The sequence below is a fragment of the Myotis daubentonii genome, chromosome 15 (genome assembly GCF_963259705.1).
Source record: "Myotis daubentonii chromosome 15, mMyoDau2.1, whole genome shotgun sequence".
In the NCBI taxonomy this organism is placed as follows: domain Eukaryota; kingdom Metazoa; phylum Chordata; class Mammalia; order Chiroptera; family Vespertilionidae; genus Myotis; species Myotis daubentonii.
In genome coordinates this window covers 1,507,310-1,522,932 of record NC_081854.1, presented here as the reverse complement: position 1 = coordinate 1,522,932, position 15,623 = coordinate 1,507,310, and the positions used below count along the sequence as shown (strand labels likewise).

The 15,623-nt window shown below is 45.6% G+C and overlaps 1 protein-coding gene across 2 annotated transcripts in view; it reads left to right on the top strand.

The window, feature by feature from the left end:
• Positions 1–15,623, top strand: part of ZNF470 (zinc finger protein 470) — a 31,934-nt gene that overhangs the window by 2,601 nt on the left and 13,710 nt on the right. The window contains exons 3-8 of one of the 2 annotated variants that reach the window (XM_059664977.1): positions 215–341; positions 450–545; positions 1,970–2,115; positions 3,066–3,174; positions 3,476–3,571; positions 10,008–14,345. In XM_059664977.1, coding sequence (XP_059520960.1) covers positions 215–341; positions 450–545; positions 1,970–2,115; positions 3,066–3,174; positions 3,476–3,571; positions 10,008–11,713 — 2,280 coding nt within the window. In that variant the 3' untranslated portion in view covers positions 11,714–14,345. Of the gene's footprint in view, positions 1–214; positions 342–449; positions 546–1,969; positions 2,116–3,065; positions 3,175–3,475; positions 3,572–10,007; positions 14,346–15,623 lie in introns of those variants that run through there. The other variant, XM_059664976.1, reaches the window with a different exon arrangement.

Genomic DNA, 15,623 nt, shown 5'->3' with positions numbered 1-15,623 from the left:
CTTCCTCCTCTTAGGAGGACACCGGTCAGACTGCTTAGGGCCTGACCACGTGACTGCGTTTCACTTTTCCTCACCTCTTCTAGGGCCCTACCTCCACAGGTAGTCACACTGGGGCGTCCTGGGGTTAGCACTTCAACCTTAGAATCTGGGGGACACCGCATAGTCCATAGCCCCGTCACGAGGGGCCAAGCAGACACGTGGTCTGTCCTTCCAGAGCGCGGTGACGTTTGGGGATGTGGACGTCGCTTTCTCCCAGGAGGAGTGGGGCCGGCTGAGCTGCGCCCAGAAGGCCCTGTACAGAGACGTGATGCTGGAGAACTACCGGAACCTGGTGTCGCTGGGTACAGGTCCCCCCCCCTCGCTCCCACCTCCCCTGTCCGCTGCGGGCCGCCCTCTCCAGCCCTCTCCCCTCACAGCATGACCACCTCCCGTTTCTCTCTATTATTCAGGGCTCTGCCACTCTAAGCCCGATGTGATCTCCTCCTTGGAGCAGAGGACAGAGCCCTGCATGGCCGAGAACTGGCTGACAGGAAGCTGGTGCCCAGGTGAGCATGGGAGACCAGGTGGGGGCCACTCACTGGGTGGGGGTCACAGGTCAGCCACCTCAGGCAGGCGGGGTCATCAGGAGGCTCCTGAGCTCGGGGCCTGGAGAGCAAGGAAGACCCCCTGGAATGGACGCCCCGCGCTTTCATCTGCCGTCGCTGCTCTCCAGCTTCGCCCCGTCCCTCTAACACAGCGGTTCTCAACCTGTGGGTCGCGACCCCTTTGGGGTCGAATGACCCTTTCACAGGGGTCACCTAAGACCATCGGAAAACACATACATAATTACATATTGCTTTTGTGATTAATCACTATGCTTTAATTATGTTCAATTTGTAACAATGAAAATACATCCTGCATATCAGATATTTACATGACGATTCATAACAGTAGCAACATTACAGTGACGAAGTAGCAACAACAATAATTTTATGGTTGGGGGTCACCACAACATGAGGAACTGTATGAAAGGGTCACGGCATGAGGAAGGTTGAGAACCACTGCTCTAACATAACCACACTCCTGCTCCGGCCGTCTTCCCTAGCTCCCTCCCACCCCTTGACGGTCAGACTCACGTGGTCCTCTCGGGTCTTTAAAGCATGTTTGGCCGACGCTGGTGTCATGTTCACTATCTTATTCCTCTTTGATGAAATGGCTGGTTTATGGACTTTTAAAAATGATTGTTACTGCTCACACTTCAGAGGAACAAGCGATGCTGACAGGACAGGGGCCCAGAGGCATATGTTACGGTAGCTCACAGGGGCCCCCATGTAGCTCAGGAGGGCTAGGATGGTGTGTTCCTGCAAGGGTTCCACTGAGCATCCATGTTTATTAGTACTAACTTTATTAGTAATAAAGCAGGAGGCTAGGGAGCTGGAGAAGACATTTTTGCTGAATAAAATGGAGAAAGAGTCACAGTGAGGGTTGCTGAGTAAGCTCAAGTAAGGATTAGATGGCATTTCCTCCTGTGGCCTCCCTCCCGCTGGTCTGTCCCCCCACTGCATCCTAGATGCCCACTGTGAGCTCTCCCCTGACCTCCCGTTCTCCCTCCCTCCCCCTGGTCTGTCCTCTTACACTGCATCTCAGATGCCCTCTGTGAGCTCTCTGAGCTGACCTCCCAGTTCTCCCTCCCTCCTGCTGGTCTGTCCCCCCACACTGCATCCTAGATGCCAGGCTGTGAGTTCTCGCTGACCTCCCAGTGCTCCCTCCCTCCCTGCTGACAGCGTGGTGTGTCAGCGTTGAGGTGAGGCGGCTCACCATGTGCAGGGTTAAAGCTCCAGAAGCGAGGGGACCTCAGTGAGGTTGGTTCATCAGGGAACAGCTCTCACAGTGATGCGCCTCTGAGGATTGAGTCCTCTGGTTGCCCGGTGGGGTGTTCGTCACCCTGACCCCCAGTGCAAGCGCCACTTCCTGTCGTGCTGTATTTCAGGCGGGAAGGCAGTGCCCACGGAGGAAGGGCCGTGTGAGGAACAGCTGTCCAGACCAGCGCTGCTGCACAGACGGGCCGGCTGCCGCCTGCAGGGCCCCGGGCAGGGGCAGCGCTGGGATGGCGAGGCTCTGCTCGAGAGGCAGCTGGTAAGTGGGGCCTCGCGTGGGGGCAGAGGGCGTGTTGGCGGCAGCTGGCAGGAGGTGGCATGGAGGGAGGCAGAGCAGAGGGCTCCCAGGCACAGCCTCCTGTTTCAGCAGCGCAGGCGGGCAGTCCTCGGACCCAGGGAGACAGCGTCCTGCATGGGAGGAAGGAGGCCGTGCCCGCAGTGAGTGGGGGACACGCTCTCCTTTGCTGTTTTGGTTAATCCTTGCCCCAGGATGTTTTCCCATTGGTGTTTAGGGAGCGTAGAAGAGAGGGCAAGACAGACAGAAACAGCGACGGGAGAGAGACGCATCGATGGGTTGGCTGCCTCCGGCACGCACCCCGACCAGGGCCCGGGCTGGGGAGGAGCCTGCAACCATGGTACATGTCCTTGACCTGAATTGAACCCGGGTCCGTTCGGTCCTCAGGCTGACACTACCCACTGGGCAACCCCGGCCAGGGGAGAAGCTCTCCTCAGAATGCAGTGCTGCCTGCAGACAGGCTCCGCCCAGAAGGAATGAGCAGGCGTGATGCTCACAAAAGTGGGGACTTTAGTGCGATGAGTCACAAACATCTGCTTAAGTCAGGACACGTGCAGCCTGTGCTGCTGTGAGGGAGCCTCCAGCAGGCGCTCCCCTTCCTCTCAGCTGAGAGGAAGCCCCCCGAGTCACCCAGTACCTGAGCTGGGGGGACAGCCTTCAGTCGCAGGAGAAAGTCCACGCTGTGCGCTCATCCTCCACAGAATCACACATTTCCCACCGCAGAGCGGGGCCTCCTGTTTTCTCCTTCCCCCCAAACGCACGCGCTGTCACTCGGTCCAGCCCCCCGACCTGCATCACTCGGGAGCTAAGCGAGGATTCCTGGAGAGACCTCTCTCCCAGGGTGTGGGCCCGGCGCCTCGCCAGGCCGCTGCGGGTCACGGGGATGGCTTCACAGCCCGTCCGTGCCGTTTCAGGACTTGGCGACCAGCACGCGGGTGGCCAGCGACTCCTCCCAGCAGCCCGGCCTGGCTCAGGGGAGTTTCCCTAAGGATGTGACGCGGGGGAGCCCGGACCTGGAGGCAGGTGAGGCGTCGCTCCCAGCCTGACTCCCCCCCCCCCCCCCCCCCCCCGTCGGTGCTGAGGTGTGTGCATGTGGTGGGCGCCCTGCGGTGTCGGGCTGAACCGTTGCTGTCGGTTTCTGAGGAGCGTTTGCTGCTGGTGGAGCAGAAAGCTGGTGTCTTGGTTGTGCGTGAAGCACTCTGTGCTGTCAGGGCCTCCTCACTCTTCTTCCTGCTCCTCCTGTGCTGACCCTTTGCTCCCGGAGCCGAGGGGCTGGCTCCGCAGAGGCCACGAGCGTGACGGACCCCTGTCCTTATCCACGCAGGATGCTGTGTGTCCCGGCCGCAGTGGCCTTCTCGGCTGCATCGCGGGAGGGAGCCCTGGCTGGCGAAGAGTGAGCTGGCGGGAGGCCTCTTCTCAGGTGAGCGCAGGAGGCGGGCACGGGAAAGCCTTCACAGCGGAGGGGGAGCTGCCCTGGAGGCCGCGTCCTTGCTAAGGCACAGGGGTCAACGCTGCCCAGGCCTGTTGGGCTGGAGGGAAAATTGAGGCCTGCCTCTTCAAAGTCCTCCTCCTCCTCCTCCTCCTCCTCCTCCTCCTCTTCCTCCTGGGTGGTAACTTGTGTCGGTAGCCCTCCTCGTGTTTCTGGCCACTCGGACGTGCGTCAGCCACTCTGTGGGCTCTTGCGCTGCCTTCCAAAGGTTTCCTCCTCCTTGGTCAGAGGCCCATTCACTTCATGTGCGTCCATTCCTCTGAGAACCACCAATCGACAGTTAATTGAGGGGCCACTCTGCTTGGCATTGGCAGGTGTTGGAGAAAGACGGAGTTTGCGAATACGTTACTCAGACCGTTACTCTAGTAATGGGAGGATAAGACATATTCATGGATAACTGGCATGAGGTAGAAATTGCAGAATTTCCCATAAGGCATTGCAGGGGCAAAGGAGAGGATCCCGGTAGCGTTCTTGTAGTTGGACAGGGTGGGCGGAAGTCGGATGGCAAGAAGGCGTCAGTGGTGGGGGGGGTCTCTTCCTTGTTTGCTACACAAGAGAAGGCAAAGAAATTTCTTTGACAAATAATGGTTTATAGAAAGTATAATCCTATCACCTGTCTGGATGACCCTGTAAACACAATATGTTATCAAAGCAACTTTGACCCCTTTCAAGTCATGATAAACACGTATTTTGAACATAGTGGGGATTGTAGTGTCACACAGTCAGTCGTGCACACAGATACCTTCACACGCCCTCCATGTTGCACATCTCGGTTAGGTTACTTCACATCTATTGTTATGGAAAGTGTGCGTACAATAGGCATCCTATGGAAGGGGAAACCAGGTGCTCTGGGGATCGCTGTGTTCCTGGACCTGGACGTCTGCTAGGCTCTGAGAGCTGCTTTGCTTTCAGCAACTCTAGCGATGACCAGGAGTGTGGGTTTCATTGTGTCCTCAGCACATCGGGTATCTTGATGAAAATGCTTACTCATTATTTGAAGAAAGATTATGGCCGCAAGTTACTTTTTTATTATGAAAACGTTTGAATACTTTCCCTGAATTTGGTTATTCTCTTTATCCTTTTATAAAATGTTTCTCATTTACACCCACTTATCTGTTCATGTCTTTTATAGTCTCAGGGACTTTTCTGTAAAGCATACTAGTTTTTTGATGTTCTGTCTCAAACTATTTTCACATCCTATGTAATAAAATCCTGCAAACTGTAGAACGACCAGAATGACTGGTTGACCAGTTGCTATGACGTGCACTGACCACCAGGTTGCAGACGCTCAACACAGGAGCTGCCCCCTGGTGGTCACTGTGCTCCCACAGTGGGCTGATTTCCGCAGGCCACGCCCCCTACCAATGCACGAATCCTGTGCACCGGGCCTCTAGTATGGTAATAAGAGTTTTTGTTTTAAGTAGACCTTTTAAAAATGTAAAACTTCAGAAATTCTTACATAGTCTCATGTATTCTTTTATAATTTCTTCTGTTTATGTCTTTAGAAACTTGATACATGTAGTTCTTTTTTTTTTTAAGGGCTATCTAGTATTACAGTATATAGATACAGTTCACTTACCTGACTTACTGTTGAGGACATTTGAACATTTAGGTCTTTTCCAGTTTTTAAAAAGTGGTCCCATTTGCACAGATCTCTTTGCATGATAAAGTACACATGTTTTTATTTTTTTTATTTATTTTATTTTATTTTTATTTTTTTAAATTAAATCTTTATTGTTCAGATTATTACATTTGTTCCTCTTTTTTTTCCCCTCATAACTCCCCTCCTCCCAGTTCCCGCCCCACCCTCTGCCCTCACTCCCCACCCACTGTCCTCATCCATAGGTGCACGATTTTTGTCCAGTCTCTTCCCACATCTCCCACACCCCTTTCCCCCTCAAGAATAGTCAGTCCATTCCCTTTCTATGTCCCTGATTCTATTATAATCAACAGTTCATTCTGTTCATCAGATTATTTATTCACTTGATTCTTAGATTCACTTGTTGATAGATGCATATTTGTTGTTCATAATTTGTATCTTTACCTTTTTCTTCCTCTTCCTCTTCTTAAAGGATACCTTTCAGCATTTCATATAATCCTGGTTTGGTGGTGATGAACTCCTTTAGCTTTTCCTTATCTGTGAAGCTCTTTATCTGACCTTCAATTCTGAATGATAGCTTTGCTGGATAAAGTAATCTTGGTTGTAGGTTCTTGGTATTCATCACTTGGAATATTTCTTGCCACTCCCTTCTGGCCTGCAAAGTTTCTGTTGAGAAATCAGCTGACAGTCGTATGGGTATTCCCTTGTAGGTAACTGAGTTTCTTTCTCTTGCTGTTTTTAAGATTCTCTCTTTATCTTTTGCTCTTGGCATTTTAATGATGATGTGTCTTGGTGTGGTCCTCTTTGGATTCCTTTTGTTTGGGGTTCTCCGCGCTTCTTGGACCTGTAAGTCCATTTCTTTCACCAGGTGGGGTAAGTTTTCTGTCATTATTTCTTCAGATAGGTTTTCAATATCTTGGTCTCTCTCATCTTCTGGCACCCCTATAATTCTGATGTTGGTACGCTTGAAGCTGTCCCAGAGGCTCCTTACACTATCCTCGCATTTTTGGATTCTTTTTTCATTTTGCTTTTCCGGTTGGATGTTTTTTGCTTCCTCGCATTTCAAATCATTGACTTGATTCTTGCGCTCCTCTGGTCTGCTGTCGGGCGTCTGTATAATATTCGTTATTTCAGTCTGTGTATGCTTAATTTCTAGTTGGTTCCCCAATATAAGATCGAGGGTCTTACTAGTTTTCGTGTAGATCTCATTAAGTTTATCGGCAGCTTCTAAACAGTTCTTGAGAGACCTTAAAAGTGTGGTTCTGAACTCTATATCTTCCATTGACAATTTTGTCCTGTTTCTTTGTCTCCGCATTTTGTTATGCTTCCTTGGTGCACCCCCTAGTGGTCTTTGTTCGCAGTCTTATAGTTAAATCTTGAATGTTGTAGCTAATTCCAGGGAGGGTTTGACCTCCAGGCCAAGTGGCTATGAGAATCAGCTGTGTCAGCAGTGAGAGAACTTCTGTCCTCTAGGGAGGTGCTAATCTAGCCTTTGCCTGAGGCTATCCGGCAAATGCCTCTGTGCAGGGCTTGGGCGGGGCGGGTCGCACAGGATCAACAGGGTGGGCTGGAGAGAGCAGTTATGGCGGCTCTCAGTCCTGTCCCCAGGGGCTCTGCCTCTCTGAGTCCCAGCACCCGCTGCAAAGCTCGGAGAGAAAGCTGCACTCGCTCTGACCGAAGCCAGACAGTCCCGCTTCTCCCGTTTGAGTCTGGGTCCCTAAAGACTCGCCCGGATCTGGTGCTCAGAGTCTGCGACTCCCTCCTGATTGAAAACAACAACCGCGCCCTCCGCCGCCAGCCCGCTCCGCACACTCCGCACCTCAGAATTTGACTTCAGCACTGCGCCTCCTCTGAGTGTCCGTGTGCATTTCTCTTTCCTCCTAGTTGTAGGACTTCCACTCAGCCAGCGTTCCTGTGGTTCTGGGTGATGTCCCTTTGGTTTTTTGGTTTCACTTTTGAAGTAGTTGTTCAAAGCAGCAAACTCCGGCGTTAACCTATGCCGCCATCTTGGTTCTCCCTTATTGTAGCCTTTGTTTTAAAATATATTTTGTCTGGGCCCTCGCCAGTTTGGCTCAGTGGATAGAGTGCCAGTCAGCCTGCAGACTAAAAGGTCCTGGGTCAAGTACACATGTTTTTAAAGTTTCACGGATATAGTGCTAAACCATTGGTGAGAAACATCTCCCCAGTAGTATTTGGTTGGTTGGTGTGTTTTGTTTTCTTCCATTTTTGCCAAGCTGTTGAGTGAAAATTGAGTTTTATTTAATATTTATTTCCCAGAAGCTTGTGATGTTGAGAATGTATGCATTTAAGTCCATTTGGAGTTGAGATTCTGTTAATGGTGTCTTTATACTCATTACCTACGTTTCTAATTCCTTGCCTTTATATAATATGAATATAAGTCCTGTTTGGTGAATGTGATACATTTTTTTTCTTAGTTTTCTGTGGTCTCTAAGTTTGCATGATGTTTCTTGCTGTACAGTAGTTTAAATTGGGTGGTATCTTCATTAATAGAAGCGTTTATTCTGTTGACCACTTCTTTTACTCTTAGTTTTTCTTTTTATTAATAGATATATTAAATAATATACTTGGTTTCCTTCTTCTTTCTTTTTTTCCCTTTTTTTTCCATTTGGTCTCCTTTCTGTTGCTTACTTAATTCTTTCTTGCTCTCTTCCTATCCATGACAAATTGTTGAGTCTTCCTATTCAGGAACACAGGATGTCTTTCCATTTATTTAACTCTTCTTAATTTTATTGAGCAATGTTTTGTAGTTTTCAGCATCAGTCTTGCACCTCCTTGGGTAAACTTATTCCTAACTAATTTTTTCTATTAAAGCTATTTAAAAATATATATATATTATTGATTTTTTTTTATAGAGAGGAAGGGAGAGGGATAGAGAGTTAGAAACATTGATGAAAGAGAAACATTGATCAGCTGCCTCCTGCACACCCCCTACTGGGGATGTGCCCATAACCAAGGTACATGCCCTTGACCGGAATTGAACTTGGGATCTTTCAGTTCGCAGGCCGATGCTCCATCCACTGAGCCAAACTGGTTAGGGCTTAATGCTATTTTTTATGGAATTGTTTTCATAATTTCCCTTTCATAGTGTTCATTCTGAGTGTATACAAATGTAGTGATTTTTGTGTGTTGCTCTTGTAACCTGCAATTTTTTTAAAATATATTTTATTGATTTTTTTACAGAGAGGAAGGGAGAGAGATAGAGAGTTAGAAACATCGATGAGAGAGAAACATCGATCAGCTGCCTCCTGCACACCCCCCACCGGGGATGTGCCCGCAACCCAGGCACATGCCCTTGACCGGAATCGAACCTGGGACCCTTCAGTCCGCAGGCCGACGCTCCATCCACACTGAGCCAAACCGGTTTCGGCTTGTAACCTGCAATTTTGATTAATTAGCTTATTAACTCTGACACTTTGCTTGTGAATTCTTTAGGGTTTTCTGTATATGAGATCATATCATCTGCAAATTTGGATGCCTTTTATTTCTATATCTAATTGTTCTGGCTAGAACTTCCAGACCAGTACTGAATAGAAGTAGTGAAAAAGGCATCCTTATTTGGTTTGATCTAAGAAGGAAAGTTTTCGGTGTTTTTTTATTATTTAAAAAAACAATATTTCCTTTCCCCTATCTTACCATCATCTTTTTTCAGACATTTGTCTCTGCATCATCTCCCAATACCAATTTCATCTATGTATATTTATTAAGATACAACTACATATGCACAATTTGGGGTATATGCTAACTGATTTAGCAAAAGGATTTCAGATATATACATTCCTCCCTATAACCTGAAAGTGTGGAATAAAACACATCTTTTTTCAGTAGTACATCTGAGCATAATTAATTATAATATTAAGACTCACCATTATCATAAAAACAATCTCCTCAAAATGAGAAATTAAATTGCAAGACCCTATCCTTATTAAAAGGCCAGGAAAGAAGCGAAGATTTTATCAGGCTCATGGGAAGTAAACAAATAGGTTCACAAATGTAAAAATGATTCAATGGGACTACTGAGCTTTGGCCATCAACTGGTAATGTTGCTTTTGTTGAAATTACTCAAATAAAATATGGTTTACAGAAGCATCATTTCCTGGTCGTAGGGCAGTAATCAGGCTTTCAGATACTCTTAATGCATGTTACAGAGTGCAGTCTCTTTTTGTGCGTTTGGCCTGTTTCTTAGAACAGCTTTTGTGATGTGATGACTGCGTGGCATCCAAAGCCAGATAGACAGAGAGTGAAATAATTGAAGTCAGCGAATGTCATAGGGTATATTTTTAGGTGGTGTGATTGCAGAACGTTTTTTTCAACTCCCACTCTTTTGATATGTAACCAGTCCACATATATATTTTCTTCTCATGTCTCCTGAGGTTCCTGTATGGATTCAGTCTGGGGTCTCTCATATACATTGTAGGCTGCATGTTTAAATGCAATAGCTTTTACAAATGCATTGTTTATGTCAGAGGTCCTCAAACTTTTTAAACAGTGGGCCAGTTCACTGTCCCTCAGACATTCCACACATGCACACTGCGGGCCCGGGACGAGTCGGCTGCTAAGCAGAACAGGCAGCGGCGGCAAAAACACCCGGCGGGCCAGATAAATGTTTTCGGCGGGCCGCAGTTTGAGGACCCCTGGTTTATGTGGTTTAATTCACCATTTAGTGAACCCATTTACAGTTTTCTTTTTAGCATATTTTTTTTTTTGGTCCATGATAAAGGAAATATTTGTTTTCTTGATATGTTTCAGGCCAACAATCTGTACATGAGACCCAGGAATTATTTCCAAAGAAGGATTTATTTGCTGATGTGCTAACAGACAGAACTTTAAGCACTAATCTGGAATGTCCAACTTTCAGAGAAAATTGGGATTCTGAGGGTGTGTTTGAAAGGAAGCTGGTAGGCCGGGAGACACAATTCAGGCAAGAAACAGTCACTAATAGCAAAACCCTCTCTAAAGAAAGAGAGCGTGCGTATAACAAATCTGGAAGATGGTTCCCTTTGGACGTTTCAGATGAGAGAGTTCATAACCATGATTCAGTTAAGAAAAGTTTCCCCCAAAATACAGTGGTGATAAAACATACAGGAATCTGCACAGGAAAAAAACTTTTCAAATGTAATGAATGTAAGAAAACTTTTACCCAGAGCTCATCTCTTACTGTTCACCAGAGAATTCACACTGGAGAGAAACCCTATAAATGTAACGAGTGTGGAAAGGCCTTTAGCGATGGCTCATCCTTTGCCCGACATCAAAGATGTCACACTGGCAAGAAGCCCTACGAATGCATTGACTGTGGGAAAGCCTTCATACAGAACACATCCCTTATTCGTCACTGGAGATACTATCACACTGGGGAGAAACCCTTTGAATGCATCAACTGTGGGAAAGCCTTCAGTGACCACATAGGACTTAATCAACACAGGAGAATTCATACTGGAGAGAAACCCTACAAATGTGATGTGTGCGACAAGTCCTTCAGATATGGCTCATCCCTTACTGTTCATCAAAGGGTTCATACTGGAGAGAAACCGTATGAATGTGATGTTTGTCGAAAAGCTTTCAGCCATCATGCATCCCTCACTCAACATCAAAGAGTGCATTCTGGAGAGAAACCTTTTAAGTGCAAAGAATGTGGGAAAGCTTTTAGGCAAAATATACACCTTGCTAGTCACTTGAGAATTCACACTGGAGAGAAGCCCTTTGAGTGTGGGGAATGTGGCAAATCCTTCAGCATCAGTTCACAGCTCGCCACTCACCACAGAATTCACACTGGAGAAAAGCCCTATGGGTGTAAAGTTTGCAGTAAAGCCTTCACCCAGAAGGCTCACCTCGCACAGCATCAGAAAACTCATACGGGAGAGAAGCCATATGAGTGCAAGGAATGCGGGAAAGCCTTCAGCCAGACCACACACCTCATTCAGCATCAGAGAATTCATACCGGAGAGAAGCCCTATAAATGTGTCGAGTGCGGGAAGGCCTTTGGTGATAACTCCTCCTGTACTCAACATCAGCGGCTTCACACGGGCCAGCGGCCTTATGAATGTATTGAGTGTGGAAAGGCATTTAAGACAAAGTCATCCCTGATTTGTCATCGCAGAAGTCACACCGGAGAGAGACCGTATGAGTGCACTGTCTGTGGCAAAGCCTTTAGCCATCGCCAGTCCCTTAGCGTGCATCAGCGGATTCATTCCGGAAAGAAACCGTATGAATGCAAGGAGTGTAGGAAAACCTTCATCCAGATTGGACACCTCAATCAACACAAGCGAGTCCACACCGGAGAGCGGGCCTATAACTACAAGAAAAGCAGGAAAGTCTTCAGGCAGAGCACACACTTCGCTCATCAGCGAGTTCATGCCGGAGAGTCAACCGCACGCCCCTCCTTACCTTCCACATCAAATCCTGTGGATCTTTTCCCCAGATATCTCTGGAACCCATCCTCGCTCCCATCACCATAATCTCAGTATCGCTCTTCCAGCTAGACTACTCCAGTAGTGTATAGACTGGTCTCTGCTCTTTTGTTTTTGTCCTCGACAAGGTTGTTTTTCACATGGCAGTCAGGGTGATGTGGGTGTGAATGTAACTCGCTCACTTCTGATGTAAAAACTTGCGTTGAGGTCCTCTAAACTGGTTACTACCTAAGAGGTCCTAGAACAGTGCCTCATCCACACAAAGTGTGAGTGACTTTAGCTCCTTTAAAACATTATTTTGGGACATTGAAGCATTGCCATAGTTAGCTCTGAATAAAAATGGTGCCTAACACAAGACCAGGCGGAACAAGGTTTTAGATTGGGAAGATGAGTTTGGGGAAGTCCATGGAGCTTTGCCTATGTCGCTTTAAAACTTGATTCCATTTTGCTGAGTTCGTGTTGTGGGTTTCCACCTTATCTGCATAAATGTAAGGTGCACTTGGTGACAAAATTTAGCTTCACATCTGACAACAGTCTTAGGAAGTGTGCAGGGAATATGGATGAGTAGGCCACCTGGAACAATCAGAAAACGCAAGTTTTATATGAATGAAGCTAAAACTACAGACATGTTACTCGAGAATTAGAAAATTTGGCAAGATTTGATCTATTGAAAGTCACCTGGACTCATGAATGAGTTCTCTTAAACTTTCAAGGAACCATTAACCTGAGGTATACTCATCAAGAGTAGGGGTCAGCAGCTCTCGCTGACTTGGCTCATTGGAAAAAGTGTCAGCCTGAGGATTGAAGGGTGCCGGGTTTGATTCTGGTCAAGGGCCCGTACCTGCAGACTTGATCCCTGCACCTGGTCAGGGCTCATGTGGGAGGCAACCTATCAATGTGTCTCTCTCACATCATTGTTTCTCCCCCTCCCTTCCACTCTCTAAAAACCAAAGGGAAAATATCCTCAGGTGAGGATTAACAAGAAAAAAAGAGTAGGGGTGAGCAAACTGACTCATGGCCAAAGTCTCACTGGCTGTTTTTTATGGCCCATGACCTAAATTTTTAAAACATGTTTAAATGGTTGGACAAGTTAAGAGAATAATATTTTATGACAACATGACTATTATATGAAATTTACATTTCAGTGTCTGTAAATAAAGTTTTATTGGCTCACAGCCACACATTTTTATTTTTTTACATATTGCCTTTGGCTGCTTTCATTCTACAAGGTCAGAGTTGAGTACCTGCAACATACAAAATACAGCCTGCATAACCTCAAATATTTACAATCCTTTTACAGAAAAAGTTTGACCACCCCTGCTCTAGCACAGAGAAGTAATATACAAAAGGTTCTAATTATTTCTTCAAGGAAAATACAACTTTTACATCAACATGAAAACTGTTAAGCAACTTCAAATAGAGGTGATGGGAAACTATTAAACCATATTGAACAATATAAAATGTGAATAAAAAAATATATTTTTTCTAGATGAAACACTGGATACTATTAAAATATTTGTAAAGTGTTTTTCTCAACAGAGTCCCAGTAGGATATGTTTATTTTGACAGTTTTTTTAAAACCACACAAGGAAAGATAATTTGTCAAGTATAGCCAGACATTTTAGCAATAAGTTTCTTTGCATTTGAAATTTTATAAAAAGACTGGTTTTTAATGTTGGAGAAATGATGTTTGACAGTCCGTTGTCTACTCTCCAAAAAAAAAACAAAAAACTCAAAAAAACAAAATTTACACCTTCCAGGGGAATGTAATACAATTGTATATAATACAGTTGTATTTATTTAGCAGAACATGGAGTCTTGAACACATTGGTAGAGAGTCAAGTTGGCCCAAATAAAGATGTAAAACTTCAGCATTGAGAAAGGCACCAAAAAGGTATAAAAGACAATTGATAGAAAATATATACAACTTATATGGGAAAACCAACAACAAATTATGTCATTTAGGAACAAAGTGCTATTATATATACAAAGCAATGGGAAGAAGTTGACAGTGTATACCAACAGGCCTGTCACAGTTGAAGAATTCACATGAACCAAGAAAATTTGGGAAGTTCTTAGCCATTACAAATTAAAACAAATTGGCCTCTCAGATGGGTCAAAATCTAGAATTTGGATACCATCCAGCACTGGTATCAGTGGGGAGAACAGGCACTTGTTCATCATTAGCTGTGTAAGTGAGTCTCATATCTTTTTGGAAAGTAACACAACAAGACTTATCAACATGAACGTGCATTTCTCTTGAAACTCATTCTAGATCTGTTAATGTTATCTTTTTGGAATAAATAGGGAGATGTAAGTAATATTTATGGCAGATTGTTTTAATTATGACAAAAAGGATTTCGGTGTCCAGCCAAGCAGATTAAATTGTAATTATTCAGTCCTGTATTGTCCAGTAAGTATTAAAAGGTTAAGCTCTAGCCCTAACCGGTTTGGCTCAGTGGATAGAGCGTCAGCCTGTGGACTGAAGGGCCCCAGGTTCGATTCCAGTCAAGGGCATGTACCTTGGTTGTGGGCACATCCCCAGTAGGGGGTGTGCAGGAGGCAGCTGATCAATGTTTCTCTCTCATCAATGTTTCTAACTTTCTATCCCTCTCCCTCTCTGTAAAAAAATCAATAAATTAAAAAATAAAAAAATGAATAAAATAAAAGGTTAAGCTCTGTGTGTTTCTATGGAGAGTTTTCTGTCCACAATCTATTAAATAAAATTTGTGGTTTGCAGAACCTTATGTGTAAAGTGATCTTGTAGTCATAGAGTCAAAATTAATACTGAATTGCATATATATATGTATGTGTGTGTATATATACACACACATATATATCTTTGCATGTACATGTATCTGCATGTTTGTGTATATATTTCTCAGTATATATGTTGAAATCTGTTTTTGTCTTTAACACACACACTTTTTCTAGCTTTTTGTTGGCACTCTCACATTTTTCATTCTGCATTCTGGTGAACTGCCAGTGACATGCTTTCAGTTAAGCCAATCAGATTTGTCATCCTCCGGGTGTGATTGGAGACACCAGGACAGGAGTGGGGTCAATATCCGGCTCTCCGTGTGGCCCGAGTGTGTGTGTTTTCTTTCGGTCAGTACTCATGTTGATTGGGGTCCTTATGGTACCCACTGTTAACTCCATGGAATACCCCTCCTGGACTGGAAGTAGTTGTAATTGAGTCATCCTCTGGCAACAGCCTGAAGCTTTCTGCCTCTCTACCTCTCACTCTGAGCCATTAAAATGACTTCTTCCTCACATCCTATTTTCGTTCTGTTTAAATCTGCAAGGCACCTGGCATTCTTCCAATGTTTAACTTCCAGTTCTAAGTAAGATTTATCATCTTTCGACCAAAGAAAGCTAGCTTGTATAGGAATTGGTACTACAGAATGATCAGACTATAGAGAAGCAGGATGTAGTCATCAAAAGTGTTCACTGTTGCCCTGACTGGTTTGGCTCAGTGGATAGAGCGTTGGCCTGTGGACTCAAGCGTCCCAGGTTCGATTCTGGTCAAGGGCATGTACCTTGGTTGCGCGCACATACCCACCCAGTGGGGAGTGTGCAAGAGGCAGCTGATCGATGTTTCTTTCTCATCGATGTTTCTAATTCTCTATCCCTCTACCTTCCTTTCTGTAAAAAATCAATAAAATACTTTTTTTTATATATAAAAGTGTCCACTGTAGGACAGTGATGGTCCAAAAATGCTCTAGTGTGTAGTTTTCCTTGGCGTGCAAGACTTTTGTTATGGAGAATGCTCTGAGCTATGTCAAAGGGTTTACTTTTCCCACCCTCTGCCCAAAACAACAAGGTTCTCCCACACCCAGGTACCCTGATTTTTAGTTTGAGAACTTGATGGAGTTCCTGAAGGTAAAGTCCATGCATCTTGCCCTAGCTGGCTTGGCTCAGTGGATAGAGCGTCGGCCTGGGGACTGAAGGGTCCCAG